Source organism: Chaetodon trifascialis, chromosome 4, assembly GCF_039877785.1.
Source record: "Chaetodon trifascialis isolate fChaTrf1 chromosome 4, fChaTrf1.hap1, whole genome shotgun sequence".
NCBI classification, from domain to species: domain Eukaryota; kingdom Metazoa; phylum Chordata; class Actinopteri; order Chaetodontiformes; family Chaetodontidae; genus Chaetodon; species Chaetodon trifascialis.
This window is the reverse complement of record NC_092059.1, coordinates 4,752,880-4,777,486: the sequence shown is the minus strand read 5'-3', so window position 1 is coordinate 4,777,486 and position 24,607 is coordinate 4,752,880. Positions and strand designations below refer to the sequence as shown.

Genomic DNA, 24,607 nt, shown 5'->3' with positions numbered 1-24,607 from the left:
TTTTTCAGGTGACCACGCGTTCTCGTTGTCTATATAAAGGGGTTGCTGCTGCTAAAATACACAATGTGCATTTGTGACTGGACGTGATTACAGAGGGGAAAAGGTCATCTAATTCAATGGCGTTGCAGGACCTGTGCAATTTCCAGGACATCTTTCTGGACACCGCAGAATGTTCTTCAGTGCATTTTGGAAAAGAGGCCACTTGTAACTATGGGAGCGATTTGCCCTTTAGCAAGAGCACAAATCTGTTTCATTTCTTCATACCAGCAGCAGAGTACCTGGATGAAAGCCCGATACAGTTCGGTCAAATCAGCACCGTGCAGAGCTCCAGCGCCATTTCATCTCAATATTCCATCTTCCCATCCCTCTCCTTACCCACAAGTCTTCCCCTGGCTTCCTCTCAGCCTATCCCCCTGCCTTTCCCCATGTCTCACGGCACCACCACTCTGGCTTTCATGTTTCAGGGCGGCGTGTTGGCTGCAGCTGACACTCGGTCCAGTTGCTCAGGGCTCGTGGCGTGCCCGGCCTCCCAGAAGATCCTGCCCATTCACAGTCACTTGGTGGGTACTACATCAGGTACTTCAGCCGACTGTGCCCTTTGGAAACGCATTCTGGCTCGAGAGCTGCGGCTTTACCAACTCCGCCATGGCCGCCAGATATCCACAAGCGGAGCTGCCAAATTGCTTTCAAACATGCTTCACCCGTTTAAGGGGACTGAGCTGTGTGTGGCGGCCACGCTGTGCGGGTGGGATGGAGGAGAGGTAGATGGAGGTGGAAAGATTGATCTCAGTGACTGCAGAGAAACAACAAAGAGTCAAATGATTGATCCCGGAAGCTCTGCAGATACCAGTCTTCTCTCTCTGGCAAAGACAAAGACTCTGAGCTCTTCTTCAACGATCGGCGCTCCACAGTGTTTTGCTAGAAAGACAGCCACTTTCTCCGGACCCAGTCTGTGCTACGTGTGCAGTGATGGCACTCGCCTGCAGGGGACACTCTTCTCTGTGGGCTCAGGTTCACCCTATGCCTACTCAATTTTGGACCAAGGGGTTCAATGGGGACTGACAGTGGACGAGGCCACATCAATAGCCAGAGAGGCTGTGTACAGAGCCACGCACAGGGACGCCTACTCAGGAAACTGCGTAGACGTCTATCACGTCTCCTCAAAAGGATGGACTCGCAGGAGCAGGGAGGATCTGAAAGAGGAGTATTACAGAGAAAAGGAAAGACAAGAGAGACGGCAGAGACGAGACGTGACTCAGAGTAAAGACATGAAACAAACAAAAATGGCTTGAGAAAAGAAAGGCAAACATCGGGGAGTGTTTTGGAGAGATGTGATGGCATCTTTGCAGCAGATACTAAATTAATGAACAGGACAGGCAGTTGTATCCTCCAGGCTATTCCTCCAATGATTTGGGCACGCATATTGTTGCCTCTAATAAACAGCTGATGTTTTGTTTGCGCTGATGATAAAATGTATTCTAACAGCGCACTGCTGGCTGGCATTTTGGTTTAGATGTGAAGACAGTGTGACTCATTTCCAGTATAAGAGACAATTACAATTTACTCCTGCATGTGTTTGAAGCAGAATAAAGGAGCAGAGCGAAGAGTCCAAAAATCGAAACGTCTGGAGTCTGAAGGTCATAATGTATTGCCGTGTATAAGGGAACTAATTTAGCCGTAGCAATAAACAGTAAGGAGCTGAAAACTGATTTGTGTCTGCTGTCAGAATTCGTCTGAAGTTTCTCTGACACTTCAATAAATTAATGGATAAATGAAATTTTGCTGAACTTGCCTGTTCATTCTGTTTGAGCAGTCTGGTAGTAAATTAAGCATACTAGTAATTATTCAAGTGACAATGGCTGCGAGGGATGTTAGTGAAAAAGGTGTGGAGCCGTTCATCCTCATCCTCGCTGCCTTTTCAAACTTCACTTGAAGCAGTCAAACTACACCGGTTAAAGATTTCAAGGTTGAGGCCATTTACATTCACATGGGAGGGAACTTCTGGACATGTCTACAAGCCGATATGATGATTTTTCCAAAGGGACAGAGCTTTTAATGGCTAATGTGTGCATATGTGTGCAGCGGCCTGCATGTATATCTATGTGTTATCAACTGTATGAAATACATGACACGCTTACGTAATGATGCTCAGTACATCTCAGAGCAGCATCAGAGAGCTGAATGTCTTCTCAAGTCTACACTAGTCTTACTGTATGACTGCAGCTGGGAGAGCATGAGGGGAAAGCCTCCCTTCCTCCCCAGCCTCATCCATAATTCCTACCTCCTGAAATTCATTAATGACAGAATTATTTAGCGAGTGAAAAACAAAACAAAAAAACAACTAAAAAGAAAAGAGCGGAAACTAGTTTAGTGGTCCAGATTTGAAAGCTTGCAGGGACAGACTTGTCAATGCAGAAGGAGCTCTGGGACGGACTGAACCGTGATTGTAATCAAAGTTGGGAGCCTGAAAGACGAGCTGTGACTCAGTGGGTGTTCGGGCTTCCTTTGCTCGCCCTCTTCAAGCTTTTGGTTCAGTTTTGTCAATTTCCTCTCCTCGCATGAAAACTCCAGCTGAGCGCAAACTCCACTGGATTTGACCAAGAAGTGAAATGTCACAGACCCTGAAGTTATATCAGCGTAGTTTTTTCTTTCATTTGTCAAAGGGAACGTTGCAAACGCTCGACCCTAACAGCCAGAAATTGGCCATTATTTGTGTGACAGCCCCCTCTCGCAGCCAGAACCCAGAACGCGTTTCTGCACTTGTAAATTTGTCCTTTTGTGCTCTCACATCCTGACTAGCAGATTGATTGCAGCTTGGCTTTGTTTTGTGCTTGCGCAGTATTTTGGCATTAATAAACCTCCGTACTATATCACACCCAGCTGGATACAAGGGATCTGAGCAGCGGTTTTAGGGTTGCCAGGTTTGCTTTCTAGTCATATCAGTGAACACTTGTTTAAAGGCTCAGAACTCAGGAATGATCAAGCAGCATCGACGTGCAAAGCAAAGCAAAGCTGCACTCTGTAGATGAATCACTTTTTACAGTAGTGAGGCGTTCAAAGCTCGCGATCCCGCCGCTGTCCTGAAAGCACAGTTTTCAACAAAAGATCAAAAATATCCAAAATTTAAGTATCGAATAAAGTAAGCCAAAACATAAAAATATCCCATTACCCGTGTTTTTATGTTCCAAACAGAAAAACTGGGCTTAATATTTAGATTTTGTGCATCCAAAGGTACAAAATGATGTTGTTTTGAACATTCATCCTTGAAATTCAGATTGGTAAATTCGAATTTATGTTTGTTTTATGTTCAAAGAATTAAAATGACTCGTTAAAGTCAGATTAAAGCCAACACTTACTGTAATGAGAGACTGACTTACAGAAATGGACTGTATATCACACTTACCATCAATTTCCAAGAAACAAAACATCATGAACGATCCATTCAACCCACCAGAGAAAACATCCTATCAAAGTAGGCAGAAGGGGGTTAATTATAGTCATGCATTGCAGACATGTTTTTAACGAGTGGGAGAACACCAATGGTGAAATTTCATCTTTTAATGCATCCTTGAGTAGCAATTTTCTGGTCCAGCTTATGGGTGGAAGAAGTGGGAAAACGCTAACGTGTTGAGGATGATTATGCAGACTGGCTATATTTAAGCAGATTACAAAGCACAGCTTCAAAGAAATGATAGAGCCGATCCAGAAAACACTGAAGCGGCTTAAACGACTCATGTGCTGCTGAAAAAACATAATAAATATGATCATTAGAAATCAAAGCTAAGATTCTGAAGCCATTTCCGTTCAAACTGAGCCAATCTAAGATGTGATTCTTACTAACTGCAGTGTGGATGTAGGTGTCTGTGGGTGGGCTTTAATTTCAGGTGAGCGTCGTCTTTCTGAGTTAAAACTAAAGGAGAGAGGGAGAGGGAGAGAGGGAGAGAGGGAGGGAGGCGGGAAGAGAGAGAGGGAGACTGGGCTAAGTGGACAGACCTCACGCTGAGCTCAGATGAACCTCGGCATCCTTTCCCACGTTGGATCATTTCGGCTCCGGTAAACCAGAGAGCCGGCGGAGCAGAACGACACGCGCACGGTAAGCCCTCTTCCTCTCTATGACGGGACTTTTTTTGTCTTCCACTCACTTGTTCATTGGAGTGAAGCCTCTCACGCCTGCACAGACGTGCCAAGTTTCCGCTCCCCGGCTCTCTACTTTACCGCTCAGCGTCTCGCTTTGGACGCTTGGCCACACGGTGCGGCGGTCTCCAACTGTTCCGCCGTCAGTTCGGAGCCGCTCGCGCTTACCTTTCCGCCTCTCGGTGCCACGAGCAGATGCCGCCGTGTGCGAGCTGTTTGGGGTGAAACAACGCACGGCTGTTAGGCAGAGGTTTGTGTTTTGGGCTTTGACAGATGGCACGGGTAACGCCGCGCTTCCACGCGCGTTTTCTTTTTCCGGCTGCGTTTGTGTATATGCGCGCGCGCTCGTTGTTACGCGCGCGCCACGCTCACCTGCCGCGCGCACTTTCACGCGGCCACGCTCGCTCGCTTAAATGATGGTGGGGGTCGCTGGACCTCCGGTAGTAGCCCACAGCGATGTTTTGGGACGCCGCGTTCATTATAATAGTTAGCCCAAGTGTGTAAATCACATTAACATGCATCAAGTAGGTCATTTTTCCGGCTTCCTCTAACAAGACAAGGTCAGGCTCCGGGCTGTTTAGTGTATCTCCACCGGATATGCTAATAAGCAGTCCAGATGTGAGTGTGCGTGTGTATGTGTGGGTTTGTGTGCCAACAGAGGCCAAAGGGAAGCTGCAAAGAACCATCACGCGCTTTGAGAAATGCAACGTCCTCCTGTGTCACAACAAAATACAACATCCAAGAAAGAAATGACCACCTCACGCTTAACTGGAGCACCTTGTGAGCACAGAGACATTTTCTCATGACAGATAAGGACGCGGCCGAACACTTGCTCAGCACAGTTCTTGTGCTGTGATATCACTTAAGGTTAAGCTGTCTGTGTGTCAAACGACGGCTACAATGAGGTGACTGATGTGCTGAGTACAGTGGGCCTGTCCTTGCTGGTCTGATTTGGAACGACTTAAGAGGTTTCCCACGTGTGCAGCGAGCAGGAGGGAGGCGGTGTGAATGGATGAGGGGTCTATAAGCATTAAGACGGATAGCAGATGGAGCGAAAGCCAGAGATGTTCAAATGGAACAGAATATGTCTTGGTCATTTAAGCAAGCCAGGCTGTCCTCCTCCCAGTGTACTTCCACTCCCCCCCACACCCACCCACCCATTCCTTCTCTGCCTCCATTTCCCATTTCTCCCTATGTAAAAGGCCTGACATGCACAGGCTATTTTTAATAAAAATGAAATAGCCTTGTTGCAGTGAAGCGACTCGATGCAGAGTGAAGTGAGACTGAAACAGCGATTTGCAATTTAGAGCTATGTCACCACTCATCATTCCATTCTGAGCCGGCAACAGCAAATCGTCCTCACGCTTTCATCCTCTATCCCTGCCTTACATTTCACACATATCTCATGCGCGCTCCTGCTCTAAAGACTTCAAACAACAGAGAATGACATGTACTGCTGGCAACGTGGTTTTGGAGCAAAGCTCGCAGGGAGGAAATGTAAGCCGGGAGATCAGTCTATGCTAATACACAATTGCTGAGGAAGACAAAAGTGTTTTGGATGAACCACGTCTTGTATTCTGCTAGATTTAAGATGATGGCAACCGGATGCAAATGTTGAACATGAAGCAGAACATGCAGTTTTGTTGGAATTGGTATAATTGGGGTGCGAAATGGAAAAAATAAAAATTCAAGGGCGAATTTCCTTTTAAGAAGAAATGCCATAAAGAGATTAGCAATTACTATTACTATTAACTATGATCAAATGCTCAAACTGACTCTGTTCTGAAGCCTACTTCTCAGAAAGTAGGTCAGTATCTGGAGTTAAAAAGAACATTGCTTTCATTTTCATGTGTCCTTCCCTGCATATGAAGCATATCAATTTGGATATATCAGAAAATGCTATGGTTCATATTTTATAGTGCCATCAAAGGCATGTGCGTTACTATACATCATGTCCCCTCTGTGCTTATTTGCATCTGAATTAATCAACGCACATGCTTCACTTTAGCCCGCAGACGAGGCCGCACGCTGTCGTTTATGTTCTTTAGCCACAATCTCCGCAATTATTAAAACGAAACAATCAGCAAGACGTTTGATTGCTCATCCGAACGCCGTCATCTGCTGTAGAAAGTGACATCTTTGTGTGTCTTCCCTGTCACTGATGATGGTGTTTGCATCGAGGCTGAAAATAACCATCATTTTCATATCTGTGGATTATTTCCTCAGTCAATCGAGTAGGTGTTTGGTGTGTAAAATGTCAGAAAATGGTGAAAACTGTCCATCCAGGAGCCCAAGATGACGTCCTCAGATGTCTTGTTTCGTCCATAACCCAAAGACGTTCAGTTTACTGACACAGAGGAGCAACGAAACCAGAAAATATTCACATTAATCACGCTGGAAAGAGAGAATTCTGACTTTTTTAATGGATTATCAAAACAGTTGGCGACAATTAATCAAGTAATCGTTGCGGCTCTAGATTGGATGAACACCAAGACGTCTTGTTAATTGTTCCTTTCAACGATCCAGTGATTTTAATTAACATTTTCTTGGGTTTACAACCTGGATGCCTTAGAAAATGAATCTACATAGACAAATACTGATGATTAGCATAGCATAGCAGGATGTGTGCAGAAGTCCCGTTTTTAGACTTTTGTCGCTTCTCTGTAAAATCTCTGCAAAAGAGATTCACGAAAACTTTATTGAGAAGTGTTTGAAGATGCCTCCCTGTGTGCATATGACTCATGCACTGTTGGGTTGTGTGTGTGTGTGTGTGCATGTGGGTGTGTGATAACACTTGCCTCCACGCGTGCATAAAGGTGAAAAACAGATGTCAAAAAATTGACAGTCATTGCTGGAAATGGCGAGGCAGAGTGATGGATGCAGGTAAAATGTGGATGGAAAAACTGCAATTACACAGTTTCAGTCTTGTGAAGCTGCTGACACCTTTCAGTACATCAGATTTCAGAGATCAATGGCCAGGATCTGACTCAAATACTAACGAAACTCCGATCATTAAACTTTTAGGAAATGAGGACAGGTCATTGATTGAATTATTTATGAGTCTAATTAATCTCTTAAGGGGAACTTCTTCCACTACTGGGCATTGAGGCATGGGGAGACCATCTTTAGGGACGATATCAATCACCTGATGTCCAGGCAATAGTGTGTGACAAGGAACAGTAAAGTACCTGAGCTCCACCTCATCGCCAGGCCTCAGGGCTCCAAATTAATTGAAAAATTTTAAGACCACACTTAATTCTCGGAGAATGCCTGAGTGATCAATAGCAGCACTCACGCACAACAGCAATGGCAATAGCGATGAGAGTGATATGAATAACAGCATCTGGTAAGAAGGGGATTCTCCTTTAAGTTATTTCCTATCATGTTAATCGTTTGGTGTGCAGCTGTTTTTACAGCCACGGAGCTCAGATTAGCTGTTCGGCAAACAAAAGGAAAAGACAAATTTGTCTGAAAATATCAAACGTCGTCTTTAAGATAATGAGTGAGACGTCAGCTGCTCTTTGTCTTGAAGCACTTTAATGAACAGAGTCAAGATCACGCTAATGATGTGTTCTCTCAGGTGATCCTGTGCAGCATGTTTACTGCAGGAGGCGAGATGAAGACTCACTGTGAGGAGGAGAAACCCGAAGCAGGAGGGGACGCCCAGTGCAACCACACAGGCCGGACCATCTCGAAGGCCGGCATCTGATCAGCCAATCGTCAGCTAGTCTTTGAAACAAACTGATCAGTTCATCGTAGCAATGGCAGCGCATGTCGTGCTTCTTTTTCTTTTATTGTGCAAAGGGGAAAGAAGAGGCCTTTCAGCTGCTGTTAGCCTTTCAGAGGAAGAGCAAGTAACATCAAGCAAAAGGCAACAAGTTTCACCTCATCCAGAGTCCGTGCACAACTTTTTTTTGAGTTTAAAAGAATTCAAAAACCTGCATCAGAATGCAAAGGATGACGGAAGAGCCCTGCCAAGTGTGGATTTCAGACCAAACGACAGAAAACCAAATGATTCTGACGTTAAGAACAACATAGCGGAGCAAACAGACACGCTTATATATCCTGAATCTGCTGCCAAATCCTTAATACCTAAACATAGCCCTGAACTCACGCTGAACCATGAGAAAAGAAGCAATTTGACTAATGGAGAGGTTGAAGGTGTAATTAACGCTCACAGTCTAGTGCCGAGTTCAGAGGAGGAGTACGCTCTCCAGCCCCAGCTCCGTTTGGAGGCAGGTGTCGGTGACGTTCTGCCTGAGAGGGGCCGCTCTAAGTGGGTCATGGAGTCTGAAGGCGGTCGGTTGGAGCCGTACCTGCGACGAGCGGAGCCTCGATCTCGCCGGCGGAGGAGCTGGCTCTGGAACCAGTTCTTTGTGATCGAGGAGTACCGAGGGCCAGAGCCTGTGCTGATTGGACGGGTAAGCCGTTGTCACAGCCGGTCAGGATGTGAATAGCCTGTGTGTAATTGTTTGGAGTCTTTCCAAAGAGTTTGTCCAAAGGCCTAAAATGTATTTTGCAGAGAGAGAGAGAGAGAGAGAGAGAGAGAAATTTAATTTGAGCAAACAAAAATCAATTCTGCTCAAGGCATTTATATGTGTTTTCATAAATAAATGAATTCATGAGCCATTATCCACATAAGTGCACAATGATAACCTCTTTAACTCAGTTAGACTCATTTCCTCTCTCAGTTTCCTGTTCTGTGTGCTCACAAAGCGTTGGACTCTCGCTCATAGTGGCCTCTCGCTCGTAACATCTCTGCTCTGGCCTGCTCACTCCTTGGCTGTATTATTAACTACCGGACTCAGTGACGATGCCCACTCACTTGAATTAAAATTGCTCGTCGAGCGCTTGAGTTTTCTGGATTTCCGGCTTTGCATCGGAGTTGTGCGGCCCACTTATACGCATCTCTGGCTGACCCCGCCTGCTCGGTCCCACTTGTCCCATAGACCTTGCGCACATAAGAATAGTAATGATGGTGGTCTTATGGGGAAAATGTGGCACAATCCCGACCACTCTGAATATTACAGGGGGTCATTTCTTAATGGCTGTCTTGAATAGGATGATTGGTCATTATGGGAAGTACTTTAGCAATAAAAAAAACCAAAAACGTTTTGTTTGCATACTTTCTTTAATGACTTTAATTCCATTTGTCAGTCAGTACTTTATTTAATCTGTTAGCTAGCAGTCTTATATTGGTATGTTGATAGCTGAAGTCTGCTATATATGCAGTGGCTAACAAAGCTAGTTGGCTTAGCTAACTAAGCTAACTTGACTTGTGAGGAGTGCTGAGTCATGAGTTTAGTTTAATATTATAGCCAGTTGACTTATTAATTACAATAAATCACATTATAGTTTGTTATTAAAGTGGTATCTCTTGAAATGACATCTTAGTTTTAGATTTATTTGAAGTTACAGGCAGAGTTAAAGCAAATTGTAGACTAATGATTTTAATGCTAGCTTAATGCTAGCACATTCGCTAACTAGCTTAGTTCACAAATTTTTTGCCTGATAGAACTTAGCTAGCTACCTGTTAGCATAGCAAGGTTTCAAACTAATAGTACAGATGGAAATTTTTAACAATAGTTAAACTATCTCACAGTGCTTTACCTAGTAAACATTAATACCACTTTAAGCTAGCTATTACATGTCTGTGCATGTTTGTTGAACTCAGCTGACTCAGCTTTGTTGTTTCTTAAATTTTGTTTGTCCATAAAGCAGATTCAAAAAGCACGTGCTATTTTTTTATCACTCAAGCTGAAACATTTTTAGCTCGCATGGATTAATCTTGCATCATTTCGTTGACTTTGAGGCCTCTAAAGTTTGTTTCTAGTCAATTTGTGTGAGCAAATCTGAGAGCACACCGAGATGTTAGTGCGAATGAGTGTTCAAATGTCACAGCGATATTAGCAAACACTCAAATCTATTTATCGAGGACCGAGCAGATATTTCCTTAGCGTGATAACAATCTCTAAAAAATGCATGCGCTTGCGAAAACTCTAAATATCCTGTCACGCACTCAGGAATGAGGCACAAATACAACTGTAATTGCAGTGTCTGTGCGGCAATCCCTCCTCGTGTCGTGTCACATACTTGAGTTTTCACAGCCGCCACACCAGCAACCTTCAGCTGCTGTCGGTGTTGCAACACGAAAAGTGTCTGAGATGATTTAATCCACTGCACACCTGAACCATTCAGATCCCAGGGGTTTACTTGTAGCATTTCACAGCCAGGCGCTCCACACTAATGCAGCTGCTGGCAGCTACAGTATACTCAGAGTAGGATTATATCAGCTGTAACGCTAACAGGGAATGCTGCCAGGCCAGCCACTTTGTAGCCAGCAGTATACTTTATAGTGACAGTCTAGATTGGATTCTTACCAGTGCAGTATACACCTCATAAATGTTTAATCTTCTTCGCTGGTTGTTATTGATACAGTCAGAGAGGGGTGTTAAAGCAATCAGTAGACACACGAGGATGCTCATTCCTCTGCAAGCATGGTCTTGATGTTGATATTCACGTAATAAAGCCTTGCCAGGGGGTTGGGAGCATGTTTTTTCTTCAGCAGCAGCTCAGTTTGTCAAAAATAGAGCCATTATCTTTCAGACCCCATGCCAGTGCAAGGTTTCAGGTGAGTTATCAACAGTTCAAATCGCAGGTGCCACAACCCGTGTGAAAGAGGGAGAATTCGGCTGCCGAAGGGAGCAGTGTGAAGCAGATATAAACCCAGAGGTGGATGTACTGCATGAGTGAGAGGAGGGGAAAATCAGGATTACAGAGTAGGAGAGAAAGTGACAAAGCAATTGGAAGAGACAATTTCCTCTTTTTCCAGCTTTGTTTGTGCGGGGCGGATAAATTTCTTCCCCACCGTGAGAGTGTTTTTCCATGCTGACTGAAGCACAGCAGGACTGAGCCAGCAATTAGACAGCGAGGAGAGCTAGAAGGATAGAAAGAGAGAGGATGGAGCAGGGTGGGGAGCAAAGAGCAGGGGAGCCAGATAGGCACAGACTCTGACAAAGATGTCTCTCGTGGTGAAGTGTGGGATCAAAATCGAAGCTAGCTTTAAGGAAGAAAGGAGGGAGAGGGATGTGGGTGTAGGGATGAATAGAAAACCCAGAGTCCCTTATCTGGCAATTTGTAGGGTATGCTATCATGAGTTTCTATAATCCCTAACTTTATCCTCCAAGACAGACACACACACACACACACACACACACACACACACACACACACACACACACACACACACACACACACACACACACACACCACACTCACAAAAAAAATGCTCAGTAATCTGCCTGCAGTGTACTGCACATGTTAACATGCATTATCCCTGAATGTATAGATACTTTCATCCAAGCATCATCTCAATCACCCAAATGATTTGACTAATTCTGCACTTATCATGTGGGAAATTAAACGTCTTTATTCCTGCGTCATTCAAACAAATTCCTTGAAACAAAATGATTTTTGCGCCTTCAGAAATAATTTCCTATGCATTTGTCAACAGTCATCGTTGCAGCTGAATTAAAATCGAGGCTTTAGTTCTGGTATCTGAGGTCCACAGCAGAGGTTGTGAGTAAGCCTTGTGGATTATGAGCATGTGCAGATGCGCCTTAAGGCTAGAGAGATGTGAAGGTTCCTGGTCAGAAAGCTCAGTGTGATGAAGGCTGAGTAATCTCTTTAGCTTTCTATTTCTGTGTATTTGGCCTTTTACCTATCTAGCTCACACTAATATCCTCTCTGCCATTAAATACCAAACCAGTACTCTCCACCAGAGAGCAAAGCAGAGAGAGTTGGGGGGGTGGGGGGTGAGAAATGTGAGCAGATGGGCATTCTGTGTAACCGAGGTAACTTGATGAAAAGAGAGAGACACACAAGGACGGGATGAAGAGGTGGTTTAAAGGTACAGGGAAGTCAGGCAGATGGATTTACAAGAGAGGGAAGGAGAGGACAGATGGATAGAAGAGTCAGGAAGATTTACAGATGGATACTGCCTGCGTTAGCAGAATGCATCTGTGAACATACATGTAGGACATGTGCAGGGCCACCGTCCACATTGATGTGGTTTTGCCCCCAACAAACCCCCAATGGCACGTTTGGTCCAGTGAGTTAATTAGCAGTATGCATCAGTACTCATCCCGGTCCCATATGTATCTCGCACACCTGGTGCCATTCATTTCAAATTCACTGAGCACATCGCGTCTTAACATAAATCACCCATTTTACACAGTCATGTTTGCAGCACTTGCCAGACAAATAAATGAGTGTTAATGAGCGATACCTGCATCTGTGTACTGTCTGAGAGCGCTGATGCCTGAAGGTGTTGCAGGCGTTTACTTTGTATTTTTTTATTTTCCAGCTGCACACAGATATGGACAAAGGAGACGGACGCACTAAGTACATGCTGGAGGGAGAGGGGGTGGGCTCTGTGTTTGTTATTGACAGCAACACAGGCAACATACATGTCACGAAGTCACTAGACCGCGAGGAGAAGGACCAGTACCGGCTCATTGCGACCGCCATAGACCGTCAGACTGGCCGAGCCCTGGAGCCCTCCTCCGAGTTCATCATCAGAGTGCAGGACATCAATGACAACCCGCCCGTCTTCCCCAATGAACCCTATGTTGCCATGGTGCCGGAGATGGCTAACATAGGTACAGCGCTAAAACAGCATTTAACCTATACTCCACCCAAAACCTCCTGAAAGGTGATATCCCTCCTACATTGGTTGATGCCATTATTTGTGGTGCAAAGCTCAGAAATTAGACCTACCGAGTCTACAGCCGTGCTAGCAGCTTTGTGAGGCTGTCCTTAGGCACTTTACTTTGATGCTAATGTTAGCATGCTAACATACTCACAATGACATTACTAACCTGCTGATGTTTGTTTAACAATTGTCACCATCTTATTTTAACGTGTTAGCATGCTAACATTTGCTAGTTAGCTGTAAACATGATAATGAGCCAAAGAATTGAACAAACTGAAGATTTGACCTGATAATGGTGCTTGATGAAAAGTCAGAGGACCACCAAAGCTGTAACACTTTGTTCTGAGGGCGACATGAATCTCTGTACCAAATTTCAAGGGAATCCATCCGGAGCTGTCAAGACATTTTTACCCAAAATCCTCAAAGTCAGTTTGATTCATCCTCTGAGCACCGTGGATACGTGCAGTGGCAATCCATCCAGTAGCTGCTGGGATGTTTTGCTAAAACCCAAAAAATATCAAAATCGCTTTGGCGCTGGAAGGAAAGTTGGAGACTTTTGATGGTAATTCATCAAACAGTTGTTCAGATATTTCATTGTGGACCAAAGTGGTGGACTGACGTTACCCCCTCCACAGCCATGAAGCTAGCCTGACTAGAATAATTTCACAAAAATCAATATAAACTTCTCAACCTAGTTTGGGCTGCCGCTAATGAATGTTTAGTGAAATGATCTGTAATAGGAATAATAATCCCAGAAAATAGTGACAAATGCTCATCACAACTTCCAGGAGCCCAAGGAGATTTATTCAGATTGAAGATTGGCTGCAAAAAAACGAGCACAAACTATGAAGAAAAGCATCTTCACTCGAAAACCAGCTGAAACAATGAATTGTTTATCAAGATAGCTGCAGATTAATCTACTAATCAATTAATCGGATGGTCATTGCAGTTCTAAACCCCTGCAGCATGATTAACTTCCCTGCTGTCGAAACATATCCTCAGTATCCTGTGAACAATCCTTCTTTTGCCAAATGGGGCTAAATATACTGCTTGTGGCGCAGTTCCAGAGATTCAAGGGCAACTGTTCAACATGAAAACAGGGTATTTAGTCCGATTTTGTCTAAAAGATGAATGTTTGAAGATGCTGCGTATACAGACAGACCGCAGAGAAGTGCTTTATCCTTTTAATCCTACAGATGTAAGGACTTGGTATTCAATAGACAAATTTTGGGTGGAGTATCTCTTTAAGCTCGTGAACCAGCCACCAGCTTTAACTACTGTACTTTTAAAGGGCTGTTTGACTTATCGCCTTTGTCGCCTCCTCTCTGTCACAGGCACGTCCATAATCCAAGTCACTGCCAGAGATGCCGATGATCCAACATATGGAAACAGCGCCCGGCTGGTGTATGCCATCACTCAGGGCCAGGACTATTTCTCTGTGGATCCTCAGACAGGTCTGTTCACATGTACCACACATCCCATCCAAGCTGTTTACTTCTCTGGCTGATGATTACACTTTATACATAAATCCCAGCGGTCCGGATAGAAATCATATGTCGTGTCTTTGCCACCATATGTCCAATGTGGATAAGATCATTTTAGCTCATATTTTACATGATCTGTTCAGAGGCAGCAGTGTCCTGGAGTGGCATGTTTTTCAGTGTCCTAATGTATGCATCTGGCTCGCTTTGATGGTGATTTCGGGCGACGTTCTGTCACTGTGAAATCTGTTGCTGTTGTGATTTTTGCTCCACGTCCCGCTCTCCTCTCCACCAGGCGTCCTGAGGACGGCAGCACCTGACATGGACCGAGAGACACGGGATGAATATCTGGTCGTCCTCCAGGCCAAAGACATGGGAGGGCATCTGGGTGGATTATCAGGGACCACGACCATCACTGTGAAGCTGACTGATGTCAACGACAACCCCCCTCACTTCAGAAGGAGTAAGCACTGCTGCTATCAGATCACCACTTTACTGTCGGCTGCTTTCAGTCTCTGCAGCAGGAGAATCTGTGTGTGTGTGTGAGTGAAGATTAAAATGATTAAACATCCTTTAATGGCATTTGTGACAGCAGTCTGATATTTTTTGCCTCCTTTGGGTCCTAGTTGTCTTGACAGGTTGAAGATAAGATATAAGCTCCAGCTAAACAGCTTGTCAGTCAGGCGTTGCTCTTTTATTCGATGCACTCTTCCTAATCATTGTTTTTAACGTCAGTTTGAATAACATAACCTTTGCCAACGTGACTAGCATTAACATTCATCTGAACACTCCCGTTTGGTCCCGGAGATTCAAATGGACTGTGCCTTTACGTAGAAGAGTGAAAGATCATGTCCGCTCTTTCTTATCCAAGCTTTTCCCTGTTCCATGCTATTAATATTTCATCGTAAAGTTCAGTGCTTTCTGCTTCAATAGACAGTAAAATCACTGCAGAATGTGTCTAACGCTTTGAGACATATACTGCAATTCTCTATATACTACCTCTGCTCTGTTCGCTTTTTCCTCCTCTTGCCTACTTCTTCTTCCTGACAGTCTCTGCTTACTGCCATTCATCTTAATGTTTAAAGCCCCTTTTCCTCTTGTTGATATATCGTGCTGCAACACAGTGCTTTATAAAAGCAATTTAATATCCCCAAATGCCAGCAATGTGTTATTTTTTACTGATATCTGACTATATCGCCCCTCCCTCGCCACCTCTCCTCCAGGCCATTATTTTCTGTTTGGCAATAATGCCACAGTTTAAGCAAACGGCTCATTTGCTTTGCTCTCTGAATGCGAGGGGTGTGGCGTTTAAATGAGCTCCATAATGTGGAGGATTTGAATGATTAACAATTAGCAAGGTAGCTCTGCTCTGATTAAAATGAAAGCTTTTCCCTGAATTTGTTGCTGCGTAGAGGTCATCATGTGCTAAATGGCAAAAGCTGCTGCAGATCACTGGCTGCTGAACTGAGCTTAAATTCTCAGCTTAATAAATACGACTCTTGATTCATTAACAGCAGAATGGAACAGATAAGCTTTACAGCTCTGTGTGGTGCATGCTTGTAACATTAATGGGATTCATGGAGCTGATGCATGTTTTTGTCTGGAGATTAAACAAAGAAAGTAGGGCAACAACTAATGATTGCTTTCATTATCTTTTTCTCTTTAAAATGCCCATCACAAGTTCCCAGCGCCCAAAGTAATGTGTTCAGCTGCTCAATTTATCTGACCAACAGCCCAAAAACCAAAGATAATCCATTTACAATGATATAAAAGAAGCTAATGTTCATATTTGCAATGTCTGCCATTTTTGCACGATGAATGACAATTAAGCACTTATCTATCGACTATTCAATTAATCAACTAATTGTTTCAGCATAAAAAAATGCTACAATGCTAAGCCTAGTTTGAATATCCATGCTAGCATCGGATCATCCAAAAGCAAGACTTTACAGCCATGCTAGCGGCTCTGCTCTGACTGTGCAGCAGTCCTTAAGCTAAATGCTAACAATGATCATGCTAATGTGTAGCAGGTATAATGTTTTCCATGTTCACCATCTCAGTTTAGTGTGTAAGCATGCTAACATCTGCTAATTAGCGCTAAACAAAGTACAGCTGAGGCTGATGGGACAGTTTTCTAATAACGTCACGAACTAAAGTTCTGCACAGATTGAATTTTGACCTGTTGGTGGCGCTAGACGAAAAGTCAGGGGATCAACAGAGTGAGTCGCCTTCTTCTCCTGAATGTTTCTACAAAATTTCAGGAAAATCCATCTGATATTTTGAGATATTTCAGTCTGGACTGAAGAGCATCATTGCCATCCTGAAGGAAATACCACCAGCTAAAAACTGTGACTGCAGCTTATGATTGCTTCCATTATCAGCTGATCGGTCCATTCGATGGTAGAAAATGGCGAAGGATATCCATCACGGGTTGAAGGAGACCAAAGCGATGTCTTTGAATATCACTTTGAAACCCACAGATATTAATTCTATGGTCATATCTCATCACATCTCCACTCCGCTTGTTATTTTGGATTTAATTGCTCTTCTTTAGTCTCTGTTTTTATTTCTATTCTCATTTTCATTTCATGGACTTCTAATCTTTATTTTTGCCTCTCTCTATTCATCTGTACTTATTTCCGTCTTTGTGCTGCTGCAACACCTGAATTTCCCCTCTGGGGATGAATAAAGGCTTTTCTTATATTCTACTGACTGATTAATAATTTCAGCTCAAAGTATGTGGCCAGAAATCATCTCTATACTGTACGTACAGTGAAGAAAGTTACTGGCCGCTGAAAATGTTCCTCCTGTCCCTGCTGGCCTGAAGGAGCTCTCTGCCATGGCGGAGACGGGGGACACAGTCCATATTCTGCAGAAATGCATTTAAAAGTTCAGCCAAAGCTAATATGAGGCTGCAGCAGTCATAGTTAAGTGAGTATCTTCAGAAGTTAATCTACACTGCAGCTCCGCGAGGAAAAAATGTTCATTTTCACGAAGAGGGAATTCCTTATTAAATATACATACTCTAACTTTGGAAGATATTTGATTTTAAATCAGCTCCAAGTGAAACTTAGAGGCGTTTTTACGTCATCTCTTTCACTGGAGTTGCATTAGGAAGGATCTCTACAGCCAGTAGGAGCAGGTGGAATAATTACAGCGGCCAGTAACTCTGGCAGTACATACAGGGATGAGTCATGAAGCACACCTTTACCTGGTCCAGAAACTTGTGAAAGAAAGCCATAATAGCCACATGAATTATGTGAATAACAACTGTGTTTTGACACAAAACTGAGCAAGACAGCTTCCTGCTGTGGAGTTTATTTTTCACATCATATCCTTTGTTGTCCTCGCTGCAGGTGCGTGGTCATTCTCCGTATCCGAGCTGGCGGCACCAGGTGTGGAGGTGGGCCGTGTCACTGCCACTGATCCTGATCTGGGGGAAAACGCACAGCTGGAGTTCACCATCCTGGATGCCGAGGAGGCAGAAATGTTCAATCTAACTGGAAGAGACCAAGAGGCTGTCATTGTGCTGAACAAGGTGAGTGAGGAGGCTCAGGTGGCCACATAGCCTGAGCACAAAGCAGCTGTAACAGCTGAGGATCCGAGTCTGCACGAGGGTGTTGTTGCATAAATGGATACAAAATGAGAAAATATCCAACATTTCAGGAGATTACACAAATTAGCTTTAGTGGGGTTTTCCTAATTAATTTTATTTGGTCATCTAAACATTTTGTTACCGCAGGCAAACACGTTCTGATGTTGACAGGTTCGAACTCCCAAGGCTCTGCGCGAGCAATTAACGAGTAACAATGAACTAATAAGCGGCTGGTGAAAAGCTGCAGCTCATTTGAAGTGAGGAGGCCGTGTTAAAGCCAGCCACTGTGAACTGGTCTTTCTGCTTTTAAGGCTTTAACAGCACTCTGCGCTCAGAGATAATTATTGCTCACTGAAATCTTAAATTAAGAGGTTGCAGAGGGCGAGTAAGAAGAGGCTGATGATGAACTACGCAAATTTTGAGAAAGGAACTCCAGAAGGGAACAATGTGAGTTTTAAAGGGAGATAACTAAAATGAATAATGAAGTACTGTCTGTGCAGCGTATATACAGCACATATGAATCATATATAACTAGCTTTGCTAAAGTATAGCCTACAGACTGAAGCTGCTTTGTTCTTCACCCAACAGCTGCTGGATTATGAGAGCCGCAGTTCATACACCTTCACTGTGGAAGTTACCAACCCAATAGTGGATGCCCGGTACCTGAGGAAAGGTCCCTTTAAGGACCAGACGACAGTCCGGGTCATGGTCCTTAACGCTGATGAGCCGCCGCAATTCTCCCAGGCTCGGTACCATCTGGACGTGTCTGAGAACTGCCCCCCTGTCTGCTCCGTTGGCCGGGTCTTCGCCGTGGACCCGGACACAGGACAAAGCAGCAACATCAGGTGGTCATTCCACCGTCACACTCTCATTTAGCCCCTCAGTCCATCACTCAGGGCTCTCCTCACTATCTCTTCCCTCCCTGTCCTCGCTCCTGCCTCTCTCTCTATCTCAGGTACTCCATCGATCCCCAGTCTGACCCCGAGGCTCTGTTCCGCATCGCCTCTGACACGGGCTTTATCAGCACGGTGATGGAGTTGGACCGTGAGGAGGAGCAGTGGCATAATATCACAGTCATCGCCACACAGAGGGGTATGTCAGCTCCTCTGCCCTTGGGCGCAATGAGCAGCAGAGCTTACCAGAGTCATATTTCACTGAAAGCACGCCTGGAGTTGGGGATAGAAAGTGAGAGTAAAAATGATAGAAATTCAGCGATAATTTCACCATTAGCGTCTGTTTCCTTTTCTTTCAGACAATCCCAATCTTGTGTCGAGGGTCGTTGTTGCCATAGAGACATTAGACCAGAATGACAATGCGCCGGAGCTGGACAGGCAGTACACAACATCTGTGTGTGACTCCAGCGCCCCCGGTCAGGTCCGTTCTTCTTTTGTTTCCGTGATGTTCAATTAAAAGCAAGATTAAGCGCATTGACACTGACAGTGAAAACTAAACAGAGAGGCACAAACAGGATGTAAATACAGAGGCTGCTGCAGAAAACATTCAGTAAATAGCATCAAAGGTGGGTTGATTTCATTAAAATCATAAGAATCATAGCTTTAAATCTGTTTCTACAGCTCACGTCAGCCATTCCACCAAAGAGCGATTTTCATGTGGCAGATTCTTTCTTTTTACACACATTTAGAGGTAAAAATGAGAGAAATGTAAAAACATATGTCTATAATTCCATCCTGATCCGTGTTATACAGGTGGTTCAGGTTCTGCGAGCCATCGACAGGGACCAGGGAGGCCAGGACAGCCCGGTCCACTTCAGCATCCCTCCAGAGTCCAGCTCTGCACTCAACCTCACCATCCGGGAAATTGGAGGTTACACCCATTGGCTCTGTTTTCCTTTTTCATGCTCAATCCAGAAACATGACACCAGCCAAAGCTGGTGCGAGCCTGTTGTGCAGTGACCGTGTTTGATGTGTGTGGGGTTTTTTTTTCTGCCGCGTTATCAGGTGTGACAGCCAGCCTGGTGCTCCAGTCAGCCTTGGAGCCCCTCCCTGGCTTCTCCTCATCCTTACTCACCCTCTACGTGCCAGTTGTGCTGCGCGACGGGGCCTCGGGTCTGACCAACACTGGCACGGTCACTGTGACCATTTGTCCTTGTCTGCGAGGGGGCATGCAGACAGAGGACAGGGGGAGGCAGAGGGACAGGAGATGGGAGAGACACATGGTTTGTCTCCCCGTGCCGTCTGCCTCTACATCTCTAATATTCAGTCTGGTCACCTTACTGGCCATGCTGGCGTGTGTCACCACTCTGCTGGGTAGGTTTGATCGGCCGCCTGAAGCCTCTGAAGTTGTTGTTTGTGGCGTTTTGAGAGACGCTGAGCGGTCGTGTCAGGTTGCTTCTGTAGCGTCTGAAGAGTATGTGGTCATGTGTCTCCTCTGTGCCCTATAGTGGTGTGTGCACTGTCGCTGTCATTGCGCCATCAGAAGCGAGACTCCCACTCACCCTTCGAGGAGGATGATGTCAGGGAAAACATCATATCCTATGATGACGAGGGGGGAGGGGAAGCAGACACCGCAGCTTTTGACATTACAGCGCTTCAGAGCATGCACAGAATGCAGCACATGCACAGCAACAGAAACATGTGAGCTATTCCCAAATATGAAAAAAAATAATAAAGTTTATCCTTGCCATGGTAGCTCATGGGAGCGTGTGTGTGTTTGTGTGCGACTGTGTGCCTCTCTGACATTTATCTCTCGGCACAGATGGTACACCCAGCAGAATCCGCCGAGGGCCAGGACGTACAGCTGGAGCCGTAACCCGCGCCCCGGCCTGGACCCTCAGCAGCGGCCGGGCTCCGCTCCGCTCTACGGACGCCTCTGCTACGGCATCCACACGCTGCCTGTTCTCAGAGATTATCCAGCTGGGCCACTGGAGGCCGGACTGCAGCTCACACAGCTGACCCACGGGCTCACCAGAGGTCAAATTGGCAATTCCCTCGTCATCCAGAACCAGAGCACCTTTGAGCCTCTGCTGCGCTCTCCCGAGATGAGCCCCGGTGGTTACGAAGCAGAGCACATGCTGGCGGAGAGCAGAATCACAGATGAAGGCAGGGAAGAAAACTCAAAAGAGACTGAGGATCAGGCCAAGGTCAGAATATAAAACTAACAGATGAAAATACAGAGTAATTATACAGAAGCAAAGAAAGACCATAAGGATTTGAATCGTATAACAAAGTGAATAATCGTGTTTCTCTGTAATATATCCTCAAATATTCATGGCTAAATCTGCACCAGTGTGATTCATCAGAAACTTGGAGCTTTGGTTTAATCAGATTTGATTGACAGTCGCTGTGGCAACCCACCATCTGTCATTGGATTCTGATTCAACTGTTGCTGAATCCTGATTGGTGCGCACAAGTCAGTGACATCACCTTTCTTAACTTAAAACAAGCAAGAAGAGCTCAGACAAAAACACAAATACGGAAATCTGTCATCCAAAACAACCAAAGCTGTTCAGGCTTTGGAGGAACGTGGACTCTTTCTGGATCCCATCACGCAGAAGCTGATTGAGGAGGAAGAAAGTTTTTATAGCCTTATTGTCGAAATTTCAACACTACTGAATTTATAACATTTAAATATTTTACTCTAATTTCTAATTTTATAACTCCAAGTTAAAGTAATTTAACAGTAATTTAAAAATAAACTTGATTAAATAATAATGATTTGAGGGTTTGTTTTGTTTTGTTTTCACGAATCTGCAGCAAAGTTAAAAAGTTCAAGTGTCCAGTATTTAAAAAGTTCTATTCAATTACTCATTTCTGGATATAAAAACTGAAGCCAGGTCACAAACAATTGTCTGCTGCAAAATAAGATGTAAAAATATGCCAAAATTCAATCAGAAATAGTCAAACTTAAACATCTGAACTACCGAGGAAATGAGAAGGAGTCAGAATGGAATCAGAGCTCTTGTCCAATCAGGTTAAGTTCTTTCCGTCACATGACCCAAGAAAGAGAAGAGCAAAGAGTTTTTACATTTGTGAAACCTGAAAGTAAACTGAGACAGACGGTTTTCAGGATATTCCAGTAGAGTAACTTCAGATTACACATTTTTCCGTTGATGAATATTTCACTTCGTTGTGGCCCTTTTTGGCTTCCATACTTGTGTGTCTGAATCATCTAAAATCTCCCCTCTTCTTCTCCCTGACAGATGAGCCCGACAGAAACAGAGTCGACACCAGCCAACAACGCTGCAACTCTGACCCACTGTGACCCAAATGAGCCTTCATGCCAAAGTCACACCAGCTCCTCGTCAAACCAGCAAGAGGAGCGAGCGGGGTCATCGCAGACTCAGCTCAGCACTGGAGCCACCAGCTGCACGTTAGATGACATTGACACTGATTCATCCCTTCCCTCCGTTTCAGAGCAAAATTATTCAAACGGCAGTCAAATCAGCTCTGCGAACCCTCCTGTTTACCTGACAGGAGACGCGTACAGCATCGTGGGCTCGCTGAATCCACACAGCAGAGGGACGTGCATGAACGGGACTAGTGGCAGCGGGTTATACCCGGCGGGAGCGCAGCTACTAAACATGTGCAGACTCCAGAGAAAGGATTTGACCCCACAGCCTTTGTCCTTACCTGGGGGGGTGTTTGGTAACAACAGAGGCTGGGCGAGCGGGGCGGAGCCTGCCAGAGGAGAAGCCCCAAACCCGCGGCCTCTCTGCATGGAAGACCTCCTGAATATCCGCCTGGATCAGGTCACCTTTGACCTGTCGCAGCCGCCCTATGACTCACTGCAGACTTACGAGTTTGAGGGCCGTGATTCAAGGGCTGAGTCACTGAGTTCACTGGAGAGCGACGGCGAGAAGGACGACGGGCGAGTGGTGGGAGGGATGGAGGAGTTAAACCAGAAGTTTCAGCGGCTGGTGGACATCATCAGAGAGAGGGAGAAGGAGAAGGAGGGAGGAGGAGGAGGAGGAGGAGGAGGAGGAGGAGGAGGAGGAGGAGGAGAGAGAGTGGCTGAGGGGGAAGAGACTGCAGAGGCTACTCTCGATGAGACTCGTAAACAAAAGGAGGGCAAAGAAAAAGAACTGCAGAAATGGGATTTCTAGACTGCAATGAAAGGAAAGTTGGAGAGAGGAGGACTTTCTTGACAGTGATGGATTTTAAACACAGCAGGGGTGCAATAACACACAGCCTCTGACAGAAATCTGCTCGCAAGAATCCAGGCTGGCAGTGTAGCGGAGATTTGTGCACAGCGTATAGTTTTCACTTCCACCATGTTTATACAATGCATATGGAATCTGTCACTTTTCACACTGCTCTTGTAACTGATATGAATAATGCACTGGGGCTTTCAAAGCTAAAGTTATGAAAAATTAACTTTTTTTTTTTTAAATATTGATTCTGAGCCCTGAAAGCTGCATTGTTAGAAAATAGGCCTCATCAAATATTGACCAGAATTGTGATATTTAATATTGATAGTTTAATAGACGCACGCTCACTAGACGTACTTGGAATTTGATTGAGTCGTTTGCATCTGAAGTGCAGAGATTTCAGACCACACACATGATGTGATGCAGGCCCACTGCCGCGTTCTGTATTTATATTCTGTGGGGGGGTTCAACTCCAGCAAGTAGTCACCAGTACGGCAGCAAAACCTACTCACTATGCAATTCGCACACAGTTAGAAATGACTAGATTGTCACTGTCAAAGATGTTGTGAAAGTACAGTAAATAATGTCCAAATGTAGATAAATATCAACTTCTGCTTTCGTGGTTATTGCTCAGAGTGGACAGTCTTTAATGGGACCCACGCAGGAAATTAAGCATCTGATTTTCAGCTATTAAACTGTTGCAGACTTACAATGTACAATGTTCCCCATAATTTCACCCACACAAGATTATTTATAATTCACTATTGTGTTTGCGCCTGCTCGTCTAGAATTATCTCCAAAGGCTTATTTATCTCCCACGTTTTAAAGAGACAAAATTAGGCAAAAGCCATTATGCGATGCCGTACACACTGGCATTGTTCTTGTGATGAGCCCAGAACACAGGCAGCAGCAAAATAAGCATTATTTTAAGATTGTGTGTAATGTTACTCAGACAATCCGTCATTTGACAGTGACTCATCTCTGTGGCTGCTTCAGAGTTCATTTATTATTCACAAGGTATCAGGATTAGTTATTAAAATAATGACTTTATATTCAATAACTTGATAAAACCTATTTGACTTCCTGCAATTATTCTCGCTTTCTAGCTTCCTCTGCGGTGGGAATTTAGGTCTTAATCAGCTGCCACTCTATTGAGATTGTGATGCTTTCAAACTAAATTTGACAGGAAATCTTTGGTGTGCTGACAAGAACTGTGAGGTGTAAGAAAGACTGGACTCCTCAGGCGAGAGGGATGCAGAGGAAAGGGAGAGGGATGTTACAGGAGGCGCCAAGTGAGAAGCCGTCATCGCCACGCTGCGTATTGTCAGCACACAGTGGGCATCTTGTGCCGTGATACTGATCGCTGCAGAAATATCACTGCACCACTGATGAAGACGTGTCGTCACCTAGAGATCAGGAACAGATTTAATTTAACAATGAACTAAATATAGACACGAGTTAGAATGTGAAACACGTTCTGTATTAGCACTTCAAAAAAAAAAAGGTAGACCAAAATAGAATAACAGTAAATTAAAATATGTTTGAAATTCAAATGTTTAAAAGGCATATTGCCATTC

The 24,607-nt window shown here is 44.6% G+C and overlaps 2 protein-coding genes across 2 annotated transcripts; both read left to right on the top strand.

Annotated features, from left to right (window-relative positions):
* The first annotated feature begins 11 nt into the window (after positions 1-11).
* LOC139330581 (proteasome subunit beta type-11-like) lies at positions 12-4,087 on the top strand. Its single transcript, XM_070961558.1, has one exon. The coding sequence runs from the start codon at positions 117-119 to the stop codon at positions 1,290-1,292; it is 1,176 nt and encodes a 391-aa protein (XP_070817659.1). The 5' UTR covers positions 12-116; the 3' UTR covers positions 1,293-4,087.
* LOC139330580 (cadherin-11) lies at positions 4,018-23,669 on the top strand. Its single transcript, XM_070961556.1, has 14 exons — positions 4,018-4,093; positions 7,715-8,555; positions 12,500-12,794; positions 14,182-14,301; positions 14,624-14,791; positions 17,685-17,866; positions 18,512-18,768; positions 18,879-19,015; positions 19,176-19,297; positions 19,630-19,747; positions 19,882-20,190; positions 20,325-20,517; positions 20,639-21,023; positions 22,083-23,669. The coding sequence occupies exons 2-14, from the start codon at positions 7,896-7,898 to the stop codon at positions 22,983-22,985; spliced, it is 3,849 nt and encodes a 1,282-aa protein (XP_070817657.1). The 5' UTR covers positions 4,018-4,093; positions 7,715-7,895; the 3' UTR covers positions 22,986-23,669.
* The last annotated feature ends 938 nt before the right edge of the window (positions 23,670-24,607 follow it).

Coding starts and splice junctions, on each gene's coding strand:
- LOC139330581 (XM_070961558.1), top strand. CDS start 117: ATGGCGTTGCAGGACCTGTGCAATTTCCAGGACATCTTTCTGGACACC.
- LOC139330580 (XM_070961556.1), top strand. CDS start 7,896: ATGGCAGCGCATGTCGTGCTTCTTTTTCTTTTATTGTGCAAAGGGGAA. Junction 14,302..14,623: donor CTCTGTGGATCCTCAGACAG/GTCTGTTCACAT, acceptor CCTCTCCACCAG/GCGTCCTGAGGACGGCAGCA. Junction 19,748..19,881: donor CACCATCCGGGAAATTGGAG/GTTACACCCATT, acceptor CCGCGTTATCAG/GTGTGACAGCCAGCCTGGTG.